The following is a 23,946-nucleotide window of genomic DNA, read 5'->3' as shown; positions in this document are numbered from 1 at the left end:
ATGCATCTCGCCCCATCCAACTCCTACATTATCCAGGCTTTCTAATCTAATGTCAAAACTACTATTTAAAATAGCAAGGAAAATATGATTCCAGAGACCCCTTACAAAATGGTGAATTTTTAAAGTTATTTCTTTATGGAAGAACATCACTTTACTTTCTATAAAAAGATTACATTTCATGTGCTGACTGATCAAAACTCAAGAGTTAAGTTATGTTCTAACTACACAAACACCAATCTTCCACTGCGAAGAATCTAATATAAAGAGAGATGCTATCAACAGTATTCCAATTGAAAAACAGTTAACACCATATCCAGTTTTCTTAGAGTCAGGACCTCAATTATGTAATTCAGGTTCTGTAAGATGTAATCTGCCACTTGCTGACAAGACAGGGGTAATTAGCCCAAGAGTTTTGCCAAGCATGAGCAGATGCATCAGTGGAAGTGGGCTGGGTATTTTTTGGATGGGAAATTACATTTAATTTCATAAAAGTTCAGATAAGAATTGGTAACATGCTGGGATTTCAAATACAAACATTTTAACTAGCCATTTCTCACCACCACGTCTTGTACTAGAAAAAACTGCAATGTAATATTTGTATCAACGCTTTTTAATTTAAAAACCACAGATCTTCAGAATCAACTTAAACCCTACACAACACTGGTTTCTAAATCTTCATATTTCTAAAATTCTAATTACATATCAAATTAGCATTTGCAAAATTTGAGATGCAATATGCTACTGCCAGCTATAAATACAAATAAACATTCTACGGAGCAAATAGTGATAAAAGTGAAGATGGGCATAGACCATCATATAAAGTACGGATGACCTAAGGAGATTCTGGATTTTCTGAGCCAAGTTTAAAATGTCTAGAACCAAGTTTGTCAAAATAAACATACCAAAATGTGCTGAACCACTGCTACTTTTACTTTGTATAGAGGTACTGCATGTCTGGGTCCCGGGTTGTGCTGTGCCTGTTCGATTTATACCCCAGTATAATTTCCTACAGGAGAGTTCATCATTGTCACTGTCATGTAGGGATGGTGTCCGAGGCCTAAAATGCCGCCATCTACATGATTTGATATTGACTAGTATCTGACTGAGGTCTTTTGAGAAAGATTTGTCCGAGGTATTAGTTTCTGAGGTATTGGCAAATTGACTGATTGAAGAGTGTTGTGATGAGGAAATTTCCAAATCCAGCTGATGAAATGTATTATCGTAGTCCGAATGCGCTCTGTCTAGTAGCACCCTAAAAAATAGGAAAACAATGCAAATTATACAGTGGCAAGAAAATATCAAGAAAGTCGCCACCTTGTCACGTGTGCTTGAAGATGACAAAGTGACAGAAGAAAAAAACTACACAAAACTGTTTTGGAATGAGCAATCCCTCCTGCCACCAAGAGACACAGAAAACATGACTTATTATACAGTATGTTTAGATTTTTTTTCACATGTATATTCTAGCTTTTACTGTCTGAAGAGCTGATGTACATTGTCATGTATACTATTAAGACATTGCAACAACAGAAATTATTTTTTTTAAAGTCAGAATGGAAGATAGATTTCTACAATGCAAAGAAAAGAACCCTAGAGAACAGAATTGCTTAAGTAACTGGAAAACAATTCAAATGTCCTCTTCAAGTAACTTCAGTTCAATGGCCTTAGTCCCGTACACACCGAACGCACCTACAGACATCCTAATGCAGTGGAGATGTCACACATGAACTTCCAAATCCCTCTGCAATATACCAGTAAAAGCCTTCTGCATCCATTCTGTTTGGGGTTTTTTAATGCACTAGTCTGACTTGCTAATACCTGACGAGGTTCTAAGCATGAATCTTAAAGCCAAATCATGTTCTTCCTTTAAATTAAAATTTAATACCAAGTGTATCATTTTCCTAAAAACATCATATAATATTTTAAAAACAGCACTTCTACACAGAATCATTTATAAATTGTTTTTTATACAGATACTGCAGGTATTTTGCTTCTAAGTAGGTCCCTAATCCTATGGTATTTTTGATGATGTTTGAAATGTAACAGTTACTTGGCACTTCTAAGTATTCCTCCCAAAATTCTCATCTGCAACTGGCAAATTACCAAATATGGTTCAAATTCAGAAAATTCTTTTCTGAAAAATGTGTATTTTAAAATACTACTACTTGAAGACAGCTATGCAAATAATTTAAATATAAACCAAACACAAATGAAAACATACATATATTTTCACCCCAGAAAACTGAGCGTGCCAGAAATAAACTCGAGAAGTATCAAGAAGGCAATATTACAGTGGTTTCCACTACTGCAAAATAAAAATGGAGATGAGGTAAAGAAACTGGTGTCTCCATTTTTGAGGGGTTTATTTTTGTTTTAAACTTTGCACTTCTTAAAAAGACGCCTGACTGATTGTTTTGGGGTTTTAGGAGTTATTTGTTAATTTTAGTGTATATTTTTTATTTTTTAAAGGCAGCAACAGCTATGTAGCACTTACCTTCCACCACGGCCAACCCGTCTTCGTGCAAACCCGATACACCTCTGGGGTACGGTGAGGGTGGTTAAGCAGTATCTGTAACGCACGTCTCCTAATCTTCCCTCTTTAGGGCTACTCCACGGCCAGTTGCCAGGTTGGTCTAAATGGGGCTTAAAATAATTTAAAAAAATTAAATACAAGATGTTTTCCCACAACAATAGTCTGTTTTCATAGAATCATAGAACTATAGAGGTTGGAAGGGACCTTCAGAGATCATCTAGTTCAACTCCCCTGCAGAATCAGGTCCACCTAGATCAGATTGCATAGGAAGATGTCCAGGCAGGTCTTGAAGACCTCTAAGGAAGGAGACTCCACACCCTCCCTGGGCAGCCTGTGCCAGGGCTCCCTCATCTCAACAGTGAAATAGATTTTTCTTATATTTAAATAGAACTTTTTGTGTTCCAGCTTCATCCCATTACCCCTTGTCTTGTTGCTAGATACAGTAGAAAAAAGTGATGCCTCCACTTCCTGACACCCACCACTTAGATATTTTTAAGTATTAATAAGATGTATTATAAGAGGAGACTGAGAGGGGGTAAGGAAATTATACTTACAGCATAGTACTGACAGCCTGCTTTCCGACGGAAGGCAAAAGGACCGTCGGGATCATTTTCTTCCTCAGCCTCCGAAGAACCAGACAGAACCTTTAAAGAGAGGATGGGGGTGTATGAGAAGAGATAGTAGTAAATACCTGAGTTTTAATTGTATTCTTTCCCCATCAGATAAGAACTCTAGAGGCCCTACCTGGGAGAGAGGCTCTTCATCAGAACTAGGAAAATCATATTGATTCAAATCTTTAGCATTAAAGACTGGCAGTGCAGCAGGACCTGTCTGTTGCGTGGCAGCAGCGGATGAAGGTAAGACTTTAGGCTTCTTCTCATACTTTCTTTTGGGTCTAATCACATCAGGTTTATCTTGCTGCAAGGAAAAAAAAAAGCAGTGTAAAATTACACACAAGCAAATTAGAGTAAAACAGGAGTTTCAGAACTCTTATTAATAAGCAAGCCAAAAAGTGAGCTCATCTCTCCATCATCTTGATAGCAATATAACAGTCATTTAATGAGTACTTCCATTTGACTTCCAGTAATTGAAATGTTTAAGAAGCAAGGTGGAATGAAGTGCTGTTTGCCTAATTTGTGCTACATAAAGCACTAGTGATCAGGATAACATTACTACTTTGGAGAAGCAGGCCAAAAGATATACAATCATGTCCATAAGGCAGCATTTTTGTTTTCTGTCATTTAAAATCAATAGGGATTTATGCAGTATCAGAGAATTTATTAAGTACCAAATGATGCTTTAAAGGCAGAAGGTATAAGTTAGACTTCTCAAAACCAGCTAGAATCTCAGAAAATCCTCTAAAAAGTAAAGGTAATTCCCCATGCTATGCAAATTCAAGTCTAAGTGCATTTCCCAAGTTTCAGAGAAACGTTGTTTCTTCCACGCTGTGACACACTGCATCGACCCAGCATCACTAACAGACAAGCACACTGAGCAACCTCAATTACGATGCTCTGTTACCAATGGAAGCTTTCACTGATTCAAACCAGCATGTCAGACTCTGAACAGCCTTTGGACATTCTTCAGTTATAGGAAATCTTTGTTTAAAACTCAAATTATACCTCAGCATTTCTTCTGTGTTACCTGACCTATTTAATATGCTCAGTTGTTGGCACTGTAGCTATGCTTTCTACGACACAAAATTAAAGCCTGCAGGGAAAAAAGTGCTGGTCAGCTTTCTAAATCAGAAACGTTATTTGATACTTTACTTAAAAACAAACCCAAAGATATACAGCACACTGGGAACATCAGCAGATCAAATTTAAAACAAAAAAACACCCAAACCAACCAGAAAAACACTCAAAATTAAAATAACTACATGAATTCAGAACAAGGTATGAATTTTACCTCATTAGTCCTACCTTAGTCCAACATCTAGGTAGCAAATAGTTTTGTTCAGGATACCCTGACTTTACAGACAGCATTAAAGTGTTTGTTGTCCCACAGACTAAGACTGTAATTTTATGTGTCCTTTTGTCCGTATTTTGCCTATACTTCCTTTACCTCTGTCTCTCACGGAGAGCCAGTAGTCTATGCGATCATAACTCCAATAGAACAAAAGAATTTTATTCCTTAAAATTCCTAAAAGAATTTTATTTACTAGCAGCTTTGCTAGTAAATTTCTAGTTTCAAAAAGCTTCCTTCTCCTCTCATCCTAAAATGCTTTACCTTGAATATGTAACAGCACGAGCTACTAACTCTGTTACCAACATTACTCACTTTAACTTTAAATTCCTTCAGTTCCATAGCTTCTTGGTGCTTAAAGGGACTGCTGTTAGCCACAGGAATGATGGGAATAGCATACGTAGGTTTAATTGGCTGCCGCTGTGCCATGACCTCAGACATGATCTCTCCACTGTAGTCACCCAAATTATACCTGGAATCAGAATAATTTTATTTGTTGCAATGTTTACAATGTACATGTGGTAAAAAAATGTGCAACATATAAACACAGACTAATACTTACAACTTGTGCTTAGGGGACATCCGGGAGAACAGTAAGTAGTAGAGAAAATACTGTTCCAGAGAAAAGGGACTAATAACATGGGAGCTTGTGATTACTAACTCTAATAAAATAAAAGACTACCCTGTAAAGCCTGCAAAACATCTCCAAAAGATAATAATGGCAACGAAAGGAGCAGAAATCAGAAGGAATGAACAGAAGAAGGTTACCTTCCCCCCTACTTGGGTACAGGTGCCACTTTAAAATACTCATCATCCGAAAGAATGGTAGGGGTTGGAAGGGACACTTAGAGAGCAGCTAGTCCAACTCCTCTGCCAAAGCAGGTTTACCTAGATCAGGTCACACAGGAACATGTCCAGGTAGGTTTTGAAGACCTCCAAGGAAGGAGACTCCACACCCTCCCTGGGCAGCCTGTGCCAGGACTCCCTCATCTCAACAGTATAATATTTTTTTCTTATATTTAAGTGGAACTTTTTGTGTTCCAGCTTCATCCCATTACCCCTTGTCCTGTTTGCTAGATACAGTCTTGGTATGCCCCAACCTCCTGACACCCACCATTTAGGTATTTGTAAATATTAGTAAGATCCCCCCTTGGTATACTCTTTTCTAGAATAAACAGTCCCAGTTCCCACAGCATTTCCTCATAAGGAAGATGCTCAAGCCCCCTGATCATCTTGGTGGCTCTATTTTGGACTCTCTCCAGAAGTTCTCTGTCCCTCTTGAGCTGAGGAACCCAGAACTGGACACAGGACTCCAGATGAGGCCTCATAAGGGCCCAGTAGAGAGAGGGCAGAACCTCCCCCAACCTGCTGGCCGCACTCTTCTTGATGCATCCCAGAATGCCATTGGCCTTCCTGGCTTCAAGGACACATTGCTGGCTATAAATGACTCTAACATTTTGTTTTGCTCTCCACAGCTACATACAAAAATACTATCCTGTTGATGAGAAAGAGTCCAAATAATTATTTAAAAAATCTTTCACTCTTAAGTATTTGTGGGAATTGAAATATAAAGTAGTTTCCAAAGCTTTCTGCAGCAGATTTTTAATAAACATTACCTCTTTTCCATAATTTCCAGTGTTAAATGCAGCAACTCTCTCTTGCTTTTTTCCCTCCTCTTTATCATCTCCAGGATGGTTACGGCCCGACTCAGATCCCGACGCAGCTTAAGCATCTTCTCATAAGATGCTTCATCATTTTTCCGATTCTGTAGATACAGAGTATATTTGTTTTCACACATCAATCAAATTAAATAATCTGAATTAACTTCTAAATATTTATTATATACATATAAAAAATAATCACATGCTAAAACAGAGAAACATGTGCATATTATCAGAGCTACAGCTTAACACCACCATAAGCAGGTTTAGCAGTAGACTGAATGAAAAAATAATTAAGACAAACTTTCATTTAATATCTGTCCTAAAGTAGTTTCATGTTTTTACCCTTGAACGTACAAAAAAATTGACATCTCCAACTTTTATTGTTTTATACAATGCAGTAGAATTCTTTCTTTATGTAAGCTGCTTTGAGAGGTGGTGCAGCAGAGGGAGGTATTGATCTACTTACTTTTCGTGTTTGCATCTTTTCTGTTCGTCTTCTAAAAGCAACATAAGGGTCATTTGTGCTGGAACCATCTCGCTTCTCTTGTTTCACTGATGGGATAAGAGAAGGACCTCGACAGTTTTTCCTCTTTTTAATCCAGTACTCGTACACTTCTCGGATCAATTCATCATCTTCCTTCAGCAACAGCTTGGCCTCTTGCAGGCTGACTGGCTAAATGTAAAACCCAACATGTCACTTTCATACAGCAATATATAGAGTCTGTGTTTCAAATTCCTTATTAAAAATACTGTTGTACCTGCTGACCGCTGCCCTTTTCTAGCCTGTCTATCATCTCCTCAAACTGCAAAGGAGAGATGTCCATTCTTTTCTTCAACTTATTCACAAAGATCTCATCTTCCGAATCCAAGTCATAATCCGGCTGCTCAGCATCCAAACTAAAAGCTAAATGACACAGTGAGAATTAAAGTCAGTTTTACTACAGAAATGTTTTAAACGCAGTGTCTGAAGTATACATCAGGTTCTTCTGAAGATAAAACCAAAATTGTTTGAAAGGTGTAGTACTTCAAGGTTATATCTATTTTTTCTTTTAAAAATTACACCATTAAAATCCAGGAATAAATGTTGATATCTATTTGACTACGTTTGTGTTAACCAATGAGAGTTTACTAGTAGTCAATGTAGTGAGCAGCTTTTTATCTCACTGCTTTCAGTAATAAATTTTCAGATTGGTCAAAATTTCCAATGCTGCCTACCATTCTGCAGTTTTACATGGTCCACCCATTGTAGCAAGGCATCCTCAAATACAAGTAATGTTTTGCAGAACACTACACTGTTTTCCACAAGAACCTATGAAAATGCATCATTCTGCATTCAAAACGAGATCTCCCTAGTTCTCATGCCTCGTTCAATTTGGTTTTGTTCATAAGAGACACTAATTTCTTTAAGTCCACATTTGGAAAAAGCATCACTTGCTTTTAATAAATAAGGAGAATACAATGCATCTGTAAATGACCATTTCAGCCACTAAGACACTAAATAAGGAAAAGAATAATCACAGAATGGCAGGGGTTGGAAGAGACCCTTAGAGATCATCTAGTCCAACCCCCCTGCTAAAGCAGGTCCACCTAGATTAGGTCATATAGGAACGTGTCCAGGTGGGTTTTGAAGACCTCTAAGGAAACTCCCTACCCTCCCTGGGCAGCCTGTGCCAGGGCTCCCTAACATGAACAGTAAGATAGTTTTTCCTTACGTTTAAATGAACTTTTTGTGTTCCAGCTTCTTCCCATTACTCCTTGACTTGCTACTAGATCAACAGAAAAGTGATGCCCCAACCTCTTGACATCCACCATTAGACACTTGTAAATCTAAATGAAAAGCTGTAACCTTAATATCAGCATAGAAGACTGCTAGTATTAATTTCTTCACTTGCTTAGCAGCAGAGCAATATGCTCTAATCTACTTGATCTTCAACCCAATCTAGTGGAAGTTGTCCCTGCCCACAGCAAGGGGGGCTGAACTAGATAACCTTTAAAGGTCCCTTCCTATCTGAAATATTCTATGCTTCCAGAATTTCATGAATGCCATAAGTGAAGCTGGAACTGATACAGAAGTCTAACATTTCACCAAAGTCAAGCAGGCATGAAACTCATTAAATGTAGCACAGATTCTGCTTTTAAAATTCTATGAACTACACTGTACAACGCAATTCTGCAACACGTCTTTGTGTTTTCAAAAGGTATCTGAAGTAATGTGGTACTCCTATCAAGGATCTCATCTATACAGAATAGCTGGTATCTTCAAACAAAACTAAAATCCCAACAAATTTGCAAGTCATCAGTGATAACAAAACACACTTACTTTTAGATATAGAATATTTCCATCCAGGCATAGACAAATACTACCACTATTACCGTTTCTGCTTGGCTTCCCAGTCTGCTTTACTGTAATTTTATCTCTGTTAAGCTTCAGGGGATAGGTACTTTGTTTCTTAACTATGTATTTTAAATTCTTCTCTTCAAGCAGATTGAAGTCTGACCTTGCTAATGAATTTAATTTCCCCGAAAGCTGTAACTGAGCATTACGGAGTGCAGAAACAGGCCTCTATGGTAACTAAACTTAATGGATTAACATGTGGACATATATGTATAAAAGGAACATCTGTCAACTTCTTGATCAAGAAATAAATTTACCTCTTAAGAAGTATGCATTCCTTTATATGTTAAAAAATTAACTTTCAGAAGCTAGCGCTGACGTGAGCTCAACAGATCATATTCAAGTAATCTCTTGAATGACCAGCAAAAAAAACCCCAAGTTCTCCATGCAGACTTCAATGAGTGAGTTACTTTACTTACGCTGTATGTGAATCAGCTGCTTTGGCATTTTAAATTCTCCAGGATATATAGATTCATAGTATGCAATATTACTTTCTGCTTCTGGAACTGGTATAACCATGTTATCCCTCTTCTCTCCATACACTTGTTGTGCTGAGATAGCCCGCTGGAGATGATGTTCCTATAAACAAAAAAAGTCAAGATGAAAAGCTGAGAAAATACTTTCAGAGATCTGACTTTCTAAAGTTGAAGAAAGTATATTTCTTTGCAAAGGCTCTCATTCCATATCCCTGAGACTAGACCTAAAAAACCAGTAACACAGCCTTGACCCAACACACGCTCCATAAACCAGAAGGTTTTTCCACTAGGTGGTGCTCTCCCTCTGGCACAAACACACATATCACTTCACTTACTAAACTTAGGAAGTAGAGTAGCACGTTTCTTGGCACACTAAGCTACATAAATCCATCTTTACACAGACATACTGATTATTGTAGGTGCAGGTAGAGATATTCACTCTGGTATTATTCAGTATTTGCTACGACCATTTACTGACAGTGATGTCAGAAAACCAGAAGGGAGACACGCCATCCTCTCCTTTTAAAAAGGGAGGCGAGCGTTTTTACCCGAAGAATGATTCCTGAAGACATTCTCTTTATTGTTGTGCTTTCCATTATCCTCCTTTTCCCCCCTCCTACTCCACACCAAACAAAGTTTATTATTAAGACATAAACCATGAGGATGTAAATAATTAATTTTTTGAAATCTGAAAGTATTTTTCAAGCTTAAAAGTAAACTCCATTTATATTTGTTACTACACCACAGAATCACAGAATGGTAGGAGTTGGAAGGGACCTCTAAAGATCTTCTAGTCCAACCCCCCCTGTTAAGGCAGGTTCACCTAGACCAGGTCACACAAGAATGCATCCAGGTGTATTTTGAACATCTCCAGAGAAGGAGACTCCACAATCCAAGTTACAGACTAAAAACATTACAAATTCTAGGAGTTTTCTAATGGTGGTATTCAAGTGCACTCCATTCCTCTTGTGGTGCTGTCCAGACAGCAAGTACTATGAAGAGTTCATAGAGTTACCAACAAAAACCCACCTAGCAAGATGCCTGTATACAGATGGTTTAATGACAGTGTAATACAGTATTTTGCCCCTAGTATCAAATCTTTTTTCTTAAGTTTCTATACTGTTCCTTCCTAGGTGCTCAGTGAACCAGTGCTTCATCAGTGCTGCCAACACAGCTACAAACCTGATAAATATTCAAAGAAGGAGCTGCAGCAAAAGGGTGGCAGGGGTAACTGGTTGTAGCACTGAAGAAAAGCTAACAGTGTTTATCCATACGATCCTTCAGCACAACAAAGGTAATTAACATCTGCTGTCTAAACTTAAAAAAATCCAAACAAGTTCGGAAATAGGCTTTACTGTGAGTTGCATAGTCAGTGCAACCTCAAACTAAAACCAGTTCAAAGGCATAATACTGCTGCAAGGACTCACAGGATTTTAGCCTATTTCTACCTTAAAAAAGCTGCAGAGGTTTTTTTACTTCTGTGCCCTGATGAAAAGTTTCTTCAAGAAAAGAGACTAACTGTGAGAATAAGACATATGATAGAGTTGTCAGCAAAACTCATGGGATTGATTTAGATCCTTTAGCGTTTAAGTGTACATCACCTAGGAGATACAGCTGCTAAAATTCTTTCTTGAGTATGGTAAAAAAATATTTTTCTTTCTACCTTCTACTGAAGCATTGCTGCCAAACACCTCAGATTTGTGTAAACAGTAATAGCTCTTCAGGATTTTGTCCCAACAATCACTATGTTGCAAAACAGGGATTTAAGCTTTATTTCCATATAATACAGTAGAATTCTCCATCAAATACATAGTAATAGGCAATGCTCTTTGAGTAATGGCAGAGGCTTACTGTTTTTATAGTCCTGTGAAAGATTCCTGCTGCATTTATACCAATTTTTGTTTGTGAACACCAGAAAATGCTTTGTTTCTGGGAGGAAAAGGGGGTTAGATACTAAGATTTCAATTTCTCTGATGCACCTCTGATATGGAAACAGGCATGGCTAGGTAGTGGCAGTGGTCCATGCCAATTTCCTAACCGGCTTCAGTAACAACTATTTAAAGACATCTTAACAGAAGCACCAATCATAGCTCTGCATGACCCTCATCTCAATTACAAAAGCAGTACTGGAGCAGGGTGTTAGCAGACCTGCGTATTATGAAGGTAACTGGACAGAATACTTCACTAAATAAAGGAAAATAATCAGACAAGGCAACCTCCCCTTTACCCCCACCATGCACCAAGTTCTCATTTGTTTGGACAGAAATCAGCAACAGCAATTTTGCCCTCAATTTCACCTCAGATGGCATCTCTCTCTCTTGATAATACGTATATTCAGGTTGCAACCGGTAACTCTGGAAACACTCATTTTTAACACGAAAGCATGTTTAACCAACATGTTTAACCTACTAGAGTTGAAACTGTAGTTTTCTATTTAAAGATGCAGTGGCTTCCCCAGTTTGTCAGAATAAGTCCTAATTCCAAATCCTAAAACATGCTGGATGCCCTTCACATTATCTTCATTCTGCAGGGGGGTTGGACTAGATCTCTAAAGGTCCCTTGCAACCCCTACCATTCTATGATTCTATGATTTAATACATAGATGCTGTAGCTCAAGTCCTCTTCAGAAACTGAACAAGTCTTTTCATGATGACTGTTCATCCATTTCCAGGTAGTTTTCCAGTCAGATATTTCCACTATACAACAGCTTCTGTAATACTGTTTCCGTTCACTGCGTAACAGGATCAAAAAGTCTGTTTTAAAAAATGTGTATTAGGTCTCTTGCCCTGCCACAGAAAGAAGTTAGTCTACATTAATCAGAGTTTGTTCCTAAAAAATTCATGTAATTTTTCCAAAGAGATCAGTATCTTCCAGGTGATTACTAGGGCCAAACAATTCCTTTATCCACATTCCTCCAAGAACTCTAGTTAAGATAGCTTGCTTGCAACCCTCTAGCTCCCACCTTTTCAACAGGCTGTGTTATGAGGTTTTGGTTTGTGGTATTTTGTCTGAAGGGTTTTTTGTGGATTTTATGTGCCTTCTCCCCATCTCCCCTGGGACATCATCTGTCCCTCAGAAGTTTTCAAAAAGCTGTCAAATTATTTCAGACTGTTTCTTTAATTTCCTAGCATGAATTCAAGGTCGGCTAGTCAAACTCAGAGGTTATAATGTGTCACATTAGGAACGTCATCTACAGTTAGCTACTGCAAGGAGCAGTCCTGTGCCTCTTGCTGTCATTCTCCATGTTACCAGTGTACTATGCCAGACTAAACCTATGACAGCTTAGGGAACCAAATCCACAAAAATCCATCTCTTTCCTGTTACTTCCTCTGAAAACAATTAGAAGCAATTAGTCTTCTGATAAATTAGCGCTCTGAACTGTCAGGGCAGGTGGGGGTAGGGAAAGGAAGAAAAAGAGAAAGACGATTCCCTTTGGTAGCAGGTAACCATGAATGGCTTCGCTGCAGTGCTAAATTAACAACTGTCTTTTAAAAATTAATACCAAAGGGGGGGAAAAAAAAAAAAGGTATGTCAGATCAACGTTTTAACCATCTCAGTATCAAATACATCCTTTCACTACCAATATATACAGAATAGTCTCTTATTCTTCACATTCATTGCTAGGTGGATCTCAAGGTGTTTCTTTTGAGGTAAACCTTTCATGTAAATATTAGTTTTTTGCATATTATTTGTTCCTATTCAGCAGTTTTCACTTTGAGTGTGTTCAGATTTCTGTGTTAAGGTGTCCTTCCTATTGAAACTATACTAGAAGAGCTGCAGCTGTCTTGAAAAAAACCTATCAGTTCAAACACTTGAAGAAACACAGGAGACACTGCAGTTTCTTCCCCTTCTCTCTCAATTTGCTTCCCTTGGATCTTTCAAATAGACTCTGTTATCTTTTGTAAGTACATATTGTAAAACGTTAACACTGAAATTGCCTTCCGTTTCCATGATTAACCATTTCTCAACCTACTACTCAGGCTTATATCCAGGAAGGTTTCCCTCATCAGTTGCTTTCTCTGGCTGGCATAAGATGCTATCAAACACAACTCCAGCAGCTAGTTGAGATGTGAAGCTAATTTTGTCCAATACTTTCAGAACCATGGTACTTCTCAAACATAATTACCTCCACTTTGTACTAATGCTCATATAAATTTACGTTTAAAGCTATTAAAAGAAAAATCCTAAAATTTGCTTGGTCCTCCCCCCGCTCTCCAGAGTTACAAATTTCCTACCAGGTTGGCTTCCCACACTAGCTCATCACATGGTCAAGACAATCCCAAGTCCAAGGGATACAGCAGGAGGACTCGGCCCAGAGACATAGGATGGGTGCTGAGGAAAAGAGCAGCTTCACTTTTTGCCAACACCCAGCCAGTGAAACTTCACCTTAAGTCATCCCACTATATTCCTGTCCTGAAAAAGCATTTGGACAGTGAAAAATCTCACCACTTTTCCCGCTAGTTGTTTAAACAAACAAAAGCCTGACAACCACCTTCCTCCTTCAGAATCTCTCCTCTGACAGTCCCAACAAAAGAGCAAACTTTCTTGACTATCCATAATGCAGCAAGGCATGGCGTAATTAAATTTCCTACACAAAATTACCTATCAACACCATTCTCGATTCTGCACATTTTCTTTCTATTAATTTTGAAGATATCATGTTTGTCCCTTGTATCCACTATTACTATGTCAGCACTACCATGCATATTCCAAAACAAAATCGTGAAAAGGTAACCCAAAGCAAGCTGGCAGCAACAAAGGCACTAGAGGAAGCAGGGACACAGCAGAGCAGCTCTCACTGCAGCCTGAAGGAACTGGAACTTTTCTTCAGTTCTGCTTTAGGGGAGCAGTGAGACCTCTCTCAAAGGATAATGCAGGAACATGGGTGTAATTCTTAAAAACAAGGTCAGCAATTGCATATTCATTGCATTTCTAGTACACTAAATTTTTAAAAAGCTGAATTACAATAATTAGAACACAAAGGAAAGGATACTGTAATTGTTGTTCAACCTGTCTACAAGGAGACACTCTTGCTTGCAAGCACAAACAAGCAGAAGCATAGCAACTGAAAGCAAGCAGCCTTTGCCTTCAGATTTCTCTAAGTTTTTGGCACTATGTCTGTTGGATTCCAAGTTAGTTACAGCTTCTCAAAGAAAACTGTCACTGACAGAGCACAAAAATTTCTTTGCCAAATCACAACATGAGGCATTAAAAGACTGACAACCCTATCATTAACAGCTGAGCAAATCAAAAGGGATGGAATGCATACGATCATTTACTAAAGTCATCTGGAAAAATGTTACTGCAGTTATTAATGAGCAGATTTTTTTAAGACTGAAAGAACAATCTGTTGGTTTATAATTTGACTGGATGATGCACAAATAATTTCTCAAAATTATGTTAGAGCTCTTAAAAGTAATAATCATTTAAGACACATTTGCTTATAGAAATGACCAAAACAGACTACTCTGAAGTTCAGTGTAGTGCACAGATCAGAGCATAAAGTCACCAAATTCTCTAAATCTACCTTAGCTAAGGGAGTATACTCTGTTGTGAGAAGCAAAAGATGGGATGGGGGAAAAAGCCACACATATCAGTGGAAAGAGTTTTTTAAAATACTGGTACTTATAAAATGGACACAGGAGTGAGTTCAAATCTGTGCACATCATAAGCACATCTTTGCCTCTGAAATACAGAGCTGTAGAAAAGGGCATGACAATTGATTCTGTCATTGCTTGGGACATATCATGCCACTGCCCATCTACTGGTTTCTACAGACCTGCTGGTTTACATGAGTATGACTAGGGAGAATCCTCTTACATCTATCCCTGCCTGAAAGAAGTGCTGTCACATTGTCATATTTAAGGTTCAAGAACTCAGAAGGATACCAGTTCAACAGCTATGAATGCCAAGAGGCATTAGGCTGACAACAGTTACACTAAAACTGACCACAACTGAAACATAATCAAGTATACAAACTCACAGATATGCCTTTCTTACATACATTTAACCTTTTAGCAATCTGTAGTCCAAAACTCTTTTATAAAACTTAAATACAGAAGAAGAATCCAACAAACTGGAGATCTTAAACACAAACACATTATAATTAAGAGGAAACAAGAAAACACTAGTAATCAAAAAAAGAAGAAAAAAAAATCAAGTTGTTAATTATGTCAGCCAGAGCTGACAAACTGGTGCAAGTAGAACCAGATTCCAGGCTATAAGGCAAAGATTTTCAGCTGCTAAATTCACAAGGACAATATTATTCTTATACCTCAGTTCTCTCACATCAGCAACCTGTAGAAGGATAGTGGAGTAAAACACAACAAAGCCGCCAGAAGGCACAGCTGCACACCAAGACTTTCATACTAACTGACCATATAACACATGCTAGGCAAAACAGACATCTCTATGACCTACTACACACAAAACATTCTCCAACCTCTTTCCTTGGTTCTGTCAGCTATGGGATGTGTATCCTGTGTCTCAGGCATACAAGAATCTCAATCACCTGCGTGATCAGGGAAGGTGGCCTCTTTCAGAGAGTGATGGTCAATCTACTCTTAAGGAAATTTTTCATATATCCAATCCAATAAATCTGCACACAAAAGAGATGGAAAGGAATAAACCCACCAAATTGGCTCATTCTCTTAAGCTTCTCCTCCTGTTACTTGATCTTATTTGTCCCACAATTTACTGATCAGACAACTTTTATATAAAAGATTAGGCTGAACATGCAACAAAATTAAGATAGTAGGGTTTATTCTGCCTTCCTTTACTCTCATTATTCCTTCTGCCTTCCTAGAGCCAGTTCAGGCTTCAGAAACAGATTTGTGTGAGATTCTCAGCGGGAAGAGCAAGAACTTGCCACTGCAGTGTGAGGGCTCAGCCAAGGACAGGCAAGCACCAGTGGCACGTATGGAACGCACAGACAGGACTTAGAACACATCAGTGTAAACTCTTCAGAGATACTCCGACTTCCTTTGCAATTTTCTTACCTTTTGGGCAAGTAAGTGGCTCTAGGGGCTTCTAGTGACTGAAAGCAAAAAGCTTAGTTCTTCCTGAACAGAAGGGTTCACAGCATATTACAGAAACACATCACAAACTTCTACTCTTGCTACCTCACATGCATGTCTAGTCACATGTAACACCTGTAAAACACTGAAGACATTCTGACAAGTTTGTTACAGTATCTGTTTCCTAAAAGCTGCTGGTGAAGAGCTTCAAACCCAAGTGGAGTCATACTGGTATGGGCAATCTGATCCTGCTTTGCAGAGGACAGAAGTCTTTAACAACTATTCTGGCACAAGATCAGATGCTGAATTACACTCATCCTTGAATACCAGACAGAAAAGTTCAACTTCTGAATACGAGCTTATAGATCTGACCTTTGATTTTAGCAAGGCAACAGCTATGCTGATAAGAATCCCCCTCTACTCTGCCCTGGTGAGGCCTCATCTGAGTACTGTGTCCAGTTCTGGGCTCCCCAGCATACGAGGGGCAGGGAAATTCTGGAGACAGTCCAGTGCAGGGCCACCAAGCTGATCTAGGGACTGGAACATCTTCCTTAAGAGGAAAGGCTGCAGGAATTTGGGCTGATTGGTCTACTTTACAGTAAAGGGTGAGGGAGCCCTGGCACGGGCCGCCCAGGGAGGGTGTGGAGTGTCCTTCTCTGTATGTTTTTGAAACCTGCCTGGATGTGTTCCTGAGTGACCTTATCTAGGTGGATCTGCTTTGGCAGGGAGGTCATCTTTAAAGGTCCTTCCCAATCCCCACTATTCTATGATTCTGTGAAGTACACATGCAACTTCTACCCTCTTGATCTCAAGTACGTGAACATCATATGTGTCAGCAACAGTTTAAACTGTCACAACATGCGCACATGAACGAAATGAAAGTGGACGGGTAACAAAGTCACATTATGTCAATGTCTTGCTCTGTAAGAGATTCCAAGGAAGACAGTAATTCACTTACACACCCAAAAGCAACTGTAATCCCATCTATTATGGCTACTACTATGTATGGCCACAGAACAAACATCTTCCCACATCAATTTAAGTTGCTTGAAGATTTGATCAAATCATCATGTGGCTGTAGATCTTCCCTTCCGACTCTGTCATGGTTTCAATGCCCTGGATCTATATAGTAAAGAACTTTCTTGTTATAGCAGGGCCTAAAACGGTCCCTTCATATTCCAAACATGGAGTAAAAGCTATGGAGATAGCTTCTTTTAATCAACTGATGTCAGTCTCATGAGCAGTTAATTAAGAAGGATTCCACTGTTAATTACTATATTAGCTCTCTGCTACAAATGCCAACTTAAAATAGCTGCATAGGATTAAATAGCAATTGCTCAGTGAAAATGTGGTCCAATTTACTTTTAAAAATATGTGGTTTTGTGATTAACACACTATCAAGAAACCTTGCTAATGATTAGTGTTTTATCTGGAACACTGGTTAGAAATGAGGTCAGCACACTATTTTGAGCACTGTAGTCAACTCCTTTCCCCATGTTAAAATCAGATGCTTCTAAGAGTATGTAAGAAACCTGCCCTTTGCTTGGAAAATATCTTGCACTCATCGTCATGCACATTCAGCAGCAAATTACAACTTCTAAGGAATTTTCACCTGCTTTGTTGAGTGAACAGTGAAATGTGGAGGAAACATAAGGCATTTAACCCTTAAGCCCAACAACATCAGTACTACAGATCATGACAATACTAGAAGGAGTGATGTGCTCTCCTGTTACCAGGAGACCAAAAAGAAATTATTTTCCTATTTTAAGTTACTGTAAAAAAGAGACAGAGATAAATAAATTAACACACACATTAATTATATAGTATAGCTCACAGAACCTAACACCTCAGTCTTCCCAGGCACAGGTCCTGTTCAGACTACCCTAAAAAGACTGAAGTGACTCAGTTGCTTACCAAATTGTCACTGCACTACGTGCAATTCAGAACCTCAGGACTCCGTATCAGTTTGAAACACTTTGTTTAGTAATTGTTTTAACAGCTCAGTACTAACAGAAGGAGCTCTCTCATCTCCTCAGCAGTGGTAACAGTCATAAAAGTTACAAATCTTTTTCTCTGTAATAACTTTGGCACTCATGGAACTTCTTAGCCTATGCATCCCTGTAACCCATGGAGGGGGGGAGTGTTAATTCAGGTAAGTCTTCTGCTGTGAGCTAAATCAGTTCATAGACAGGTTAAAAACCATCACAAGCTTTATGAAAGCCGTGGGAACTTCTCCCTTACAATACCAACACAGTTAAACCAGCTCAGTGCATCTCATGTGACTTTGCCACATAACTACATTCCACAAGATCCCAGATATAACTTCCAACCTGACAAAGTCCCTTTTCCTTGCCACAGCCTGCTGTCCCAGCTGTACTGTTCTAATTTGTGAGATGCATCTTCTATATTAAACACAATATAGTTTAATAATGAAACAAATTCCCATTAAATAAAGAATTCTAAAGACCACATTAAGATGCTTTTAATACATCAGTTAAGTATTCCAGGGCATTACCCCTACATTGAAATGAGATTAACACAGAATAAACCAAGATTTTACAGTTTACAAGAACACAGCTATCAGGATACCATCTACAGTAGAATGAGAACAGCCCTTAGAATTTAGCCTTTCCTTATCAGAGGTTTCATCTATAAAATCACTTAGGAAAGTCTGACTAGAACTCTATAGCAAAATGATTTTCCACTTGTATTGAAGTGGAACTTGCAGAACATTCCTTCAATTGACTCAAAATATCAAGTTTCCAAGTTAAAAGACACAAAACAGTACCTTGCTGCTTACTTAAATATTACAGTGCATCATCAATACTGCACAACAACTCAAAAGCTGTACACTTGGGTTCCAGCATTTTTACTAGTTACAAAGAATTGATACTACTACTAACAGCACTGAGCACTCACACAAAAAACTAACATTATCAGTGAAGAATATGGAACATGGTAGCCCAGCTTCACAGGAAACAGGTTTTCATTCCCTTTCACTGCTCTTCTGAATGCAAACATGACACACACAGGCATATGTGTTCCAATTAAGTCAGCGTGCCTCAACTATTCCAGTTATAGGTCGTAGTAGAATATTACATACACTACTTGGTGAAGTCAAAGGTAAGTTATAAATCTACATTTACATACAAAACAGCACTTAAAAAATAAGTCAACTGAGTTGGGTGAAATTTTATACTACATTTCTCTCAATTTTCTACTATGTCAACTACGTAAAACAATAGATCTTCCACCTCTTTCAAACAAGTTGCTGTTAAGACCAAGTTTTTATTAAACTAACCTCTCTTCCTTTGCAGTTACAGCATCCTTAAACCTGGATCCATTAATCAACTCACTTGTCTTAATTCTGTACAACTGTTAAGGCAGACAAAAACACCAGGCGTGGGAATAAAGCCGTAACATTCAGTCTGAGGAGCACCTGTATCTTCCCAGTAGTAGTCACTGAAGCCTTAAAAAACCTTCTCTTTACTGACCAGAGTGCATAAACTGAGGAAATCAACAGCTTCCCAGATCTACATATGCTCAAAGATTCTGAACAAAACACAAGCCTAAGAACAGGGTTTGGTTTCTTTTGCTAAAAAGCATTAAAAACAGATTCCTAAAACAGTATATGGAGCAGCTATTTTTCCCCTCAGAATCTGCAGTAAGACTGTAAAATTTAAACAGTTCCCGCAGCTTCTAAGTCAGAAATAGGCGTCACTAGTAACCAAATTCTTCAAAGAAAGCATAAATGTTTTTGGAAACTAACTGCAAGACAAAGATGGATTTTTTTCAGAGTGCCACTTTGCCCAAGCACACCACTACTGAGGACAGCAAGAACGGCACAAAACTACAGCCGTATTTCCACAACTGTTTGTTCCTGGAGCCACAGTGTATCAGAGTCTGGGAGTGCAAGCTATAGGGACTTTAGTCTTTGTGTTTAGTAGTCAGTTTTTTTCTTCTATGAACTTTTTAGTCCAACATGCACTATGCAACTCTAATAAAGAAGCTTGAGAGATACCCAACACAGCCACAACTTTATTTGCAGTGGGAGTAAAAAGGCAAATGAATAAAAAATAGTAATTAAAAAAAAACCAGGAAGACATGGGGTTTACACAGGGTCTGTAACACACACACCTCCCTGATCTTCCGATAAGATTGGTTCAGTTACAACATTGTCAGGTTTAACAACCTTTTCTGCAAAGTACAGTTTCAACCTCTCAAGCAGTCATTCCCATTTAAGCAGTAAAAGAACTTGATTGATATTTATTATTAAGAAAATCAATTATTTATTAAGAAAATTAAGTATCAACATTCATGTCAATGTGTTCATTCACAAACTGTGGCTCAGACAGTCAAAAAGAAATTTGCTGTAACAATCTTATTTTAAGCCTCTTTTAAGTCACATGTGCATCTCCTATAAAAAGCTCGTATGACAGTTCAGTTAAAACCAAATTAAAGAAGCTTCCAGAACATCATCTTAAAATGCAGTAATAAGCTTGACAGTTTAAATGCTTTCATGCACAATATCTGTATTTTAAGTACTTTATTACTCTCTAAACAATGGTAATAAACTGTAATATAGTGATAAGTAGAAACATGAGATGCACAAATATGCACTGGCTCTTAAAGAGCACACCTAACCTCGCCCTTGAGTATCTGTCACATTCTCTATGCTATTCAAGTTCCTACCTCATATTCCTCAAAATTACAATGTTCTTTATTAAAACAAATTTTAAAAAAAGAAGAGGCTTTCTCAAGTACCAATACAGCAAGGTATCAAGAGAGCTGCTGAGACTAGAAAACTGGAGTAATCCTCCCTTAAAAGTACAAACACTGAAGAGTTACACTGCATAAAGCAACTAGTAAGGAAGAACACTACTTAGCAATTAGTACAGAACTGAGTTTTGTGTAAGTATGCTTATGGAAACCTAAGTAAAATCTACCAATACTTTTCAACTAAACTGTCTTAGCTTCTGTAATCACATCACAGATCAGAACTTCAGGTCTGATGCTACAAAAGCAGAGAAGTGCTTCCCTAGCAGTGACAGGTGCAACACCGAATAATTTAAAATAGATTTGCCAAAGATTACATCATTGCGATGAGCTTATCTATGTACTTCCTCCTGCAGATGTCAGTGTTTCAGTTTGCCAATCTACAGATTTAGACCCTTTTCTTGGCTTACAATAAACATCACATTTGAACGTACAAAGACACTACCTAGAGCAGAGACCTGTGTTAGGCTGAAGGGCTCAGACTAAATACCAACTTAAAGTTTTGTCATCACTAAAAATGTGTTTTAAACAACAAAATGCTACACACACTATGAGTCAGGCACCAAATCATTATTCTTCATAGGTCAGCTATTATTGGGGTCTTGTAAATTCCAGGTTTATTTAGATTGCCTTTAAAAAAAAACCAACACAGACTAGCATTTCAGATTCATGACCTTTTACATGCAATTACGATCAAACTTGTTTTTAAGGCTGGTATAAGCATTGAACAACTAAGGTAAGAGACAGTAAAACCATATGGAGGATGGGAAGAAAGAAAGAGAGGTGAATGGGAAAGGTTTACTATAGGGACAAATAAATCCTTAATTCTCATATGCTCAGTGTATTAAACTGGCATTGTTATTCTCTCTGTGCACACAGTGACTGGGACAAAACAGGACTACTGAATGTGATACACAAGGAGACAGAGACAATTAGTTCAGGCCACACTGCCAATTTTAGCCCAGTCAAGATTTTATCTTTTGTCCCCCGAGAACAATGAAGCAGTATTTTAATACCTTTCACTTACTGTGCATTCAAGTCAGTTTATAACCTTCATTTATTTTAGAAAAAAAACAACCTCAAAACACACCACAAAACCCCCAAAACCCACAATAACCTCCAAACACAAAATCCCATCATTTTTCCATTATTCCTTAGGCCTTCACTCTATGTCTATTGAACTAGTAAAAGCCTCTACCAGCTGCACAAATCAAGTACACCTGATTTCTCAGGGAAAACACACATGCTATTTCATCTCTCAAAGGCAGAACAGTTGAATCCCGTCATGATAGTCACAACACAGAGCTGCCTGCTTCTCCACCACATGTGCGTCTACAGACTGTTACTGATTCTTAATGGGCAATTCTTGGCTACACAGGAATAAAGTTTCAGTGGTATGACTCTCCATGATTTAATGTGCCTACATAATACATATATTAATATAGTAAAGTGTAATGTACCCTACCCTATGAAGCACTGTTAGCTATCCACAAGACAATGTACTCCTAATACCTCCACCTACTCATTATTATGACAAAGACTTGATATTCAGCAACTGTATGCCAAAGGAAGATCATGTTCTCGTCATCCTTGCAAACAGTACCACTGTCAAAAGCTGTCTTAGGACCTCAAATTCCAATTCCACCTGTGCAGAGTGCCATCTGCTAAAGCAGTGGTCTGACTTCCTTCAAATCCTCATCAAGGAACACTACTTAATGTGCTCAGACAACATGAATGTGTAATTCATATTTAACAAGTGCCAAAGAGAAAAGTATTGAAATAATCCAGGGAGTACATTTCTCAGATAGCTTTTAGTTCTACGACCATCTACAGCGAAACTGTACCACAGCCTAACACATACATGCACACTCACTTGCCCTGTTAACAGTAGGGATAAACCACAAATACAAGACAAGCATCCAGTATAAACACAGAAGTGAACTGTACATACACTCCTGACAACAGTGCAAAGAGTCTGGGATACAGACTCTCCCCAGCAAACGTATTGCTAAATCTTTCCCACTGTTTATTAACTAAAAAAGTGCTTCTTAGACAGAGTTCACTTGGGCACAGGTCAAGTAAGGTCACACTTGCATAGCTGAAAGACATTACAATATTCAGGAGAAGATTAACATTGAAAAACTCCCAAATTATTTTTTGCCCAGAAAGTTATAGCAGGGAAATTACAATTTAAGCCAAAAAAAGATGTCAGCTAACTCCGATTTGAAACATTACAGCAGTAAGTCAGACACTGCATACAATATTTTTAAATAACGCGGTTGTTGAATCCTACCATGGGACCTTCTTTATCTACTGAAATTAACCAATAAGGAACAAATTGAGGGCTTGGTTTTACAGGTTTGATTGTTTTATATGCTCTTATTTACCAATGGGAACATCCATGCATGTTTTTCCTACAGCTTCCAGGTGGCTTTGCAACTTCATGCTATCCTGCCATACAACAATGAAACAGTTGTCTTCTGACTGGACCAGTCACACAACACACCTGTGATGTTATCAGTTCCAAACTTATAGCTAGCAGGTAACTTGCACTATACTCTCCTCAGTAACAAACTTACTTGAAGCACTTCAGAGCTTCTCTTCCCTCATCAGCTTCTCCAAATTTTATCATGCTAAGGTTTTGTCTTTTTATCTAGGAGCCCACACTCCAACTACCTAAAAGACAGATCAAGCTCCCAACAGCATCGGTTAACACCTACCATCAATCAGCTCATGGTCTAGCTACAGTAAATATACAGATGCTACAGAAAAACCAGACCAGGTGTAAGGGTTACTACATTAATTGCAATAGTTTACACCAATGAAGCCCTGGAAATCATTAAAAAAACATCACTGCTCTGTTCCAGCCTGAGATATGTCAACTTTGTTTCCAATATTTAGCTACCACTAAGCAAACTTCTAATAATCTTCTCAAGACAGGACAACTCAGAGGAAATATCTCATGTTTAGAGGAAGGCTGAGAGAATAAACACGCAACAAGGTTCTCTTAGTCACTTCCACTCTACAGCTCTGGTTAATTTTTTTTTAGACACAGGTACTTTGTAAACATGCACGCTTCACTAGTTTCCCACATAGACTTTCTCTCACTGAACAAACCTGA

General features: G+C 38.3%; 1 protein-coding gene across 9 annotated transcripts in view; it reads right to left on the bottom strand.

Annotated features, from left to right (window-relative positions):
- The window catches only part of EPC1 (enhancer of polycomb homolog 1), a 62,070-nt gene that overhangs the window by 14,426 nt on the left and 23,698 nt on the right, over positions 1-23,946 (bottom strand). For all 9 annotated transcript variants that reach the window (XM_061997136.1, XM_061997137.1, XM_061997132.1 and 6 more), the window contains 9 exons: positions 8,977-9,136; positions 6,921-7,066; positions 6,629-6,835; positions 6,115-6,263; positions 4,814-4,970; positions 3,278-3,451; positions 3,088-3,177; positions 2,495-2,643; positions 903-1,252 (listed from right to left, as the gene is read on the bottom strand). In XM_061997136.1, the coding sequence (XP_061853120.1) occupies positions 903-1,252; positions 2,495-2,643; positions 3,088-3,177; positions 3,278-3,451; positions 4,814-4,970; positions 6,115-6,263; positions 6,629-6,835; positions 6,921-7,066; positions 8,977-9,076 (1,522 nt within the window). In that variant the 5' untranslated portion in view covers positions 9,077-9,136. The remainder of the gene's footprint in view (positions 1-902; positions 1,253-2,494; positions 2,644-3,087; positions 3,178-3,277; positions 3,452-4,813; positions 4,971-6,114; positions 6,264-6,628; positions 6,836-6,920; positions 7,067-8,976; positions 9,137-23,946) is intronic.

This window comes from Colius striatus, chromosome 5 (assembly GCF_028858725.1).
Source record: "Colius striatus isolate bColStr4 chromosome 5, bColStr4.1.hap1, whole genome shotgun sequence".
Classification (NCBI taxonomy): domain Eukaryota; kingdom Metazoa; phylum Chordata; class Aves; order Coliiformes; family Coliidae; genus Colius; species Colius striatus.
This window is presented reverse-complemented; position numbering and strand designations above follow the sequence as displayed.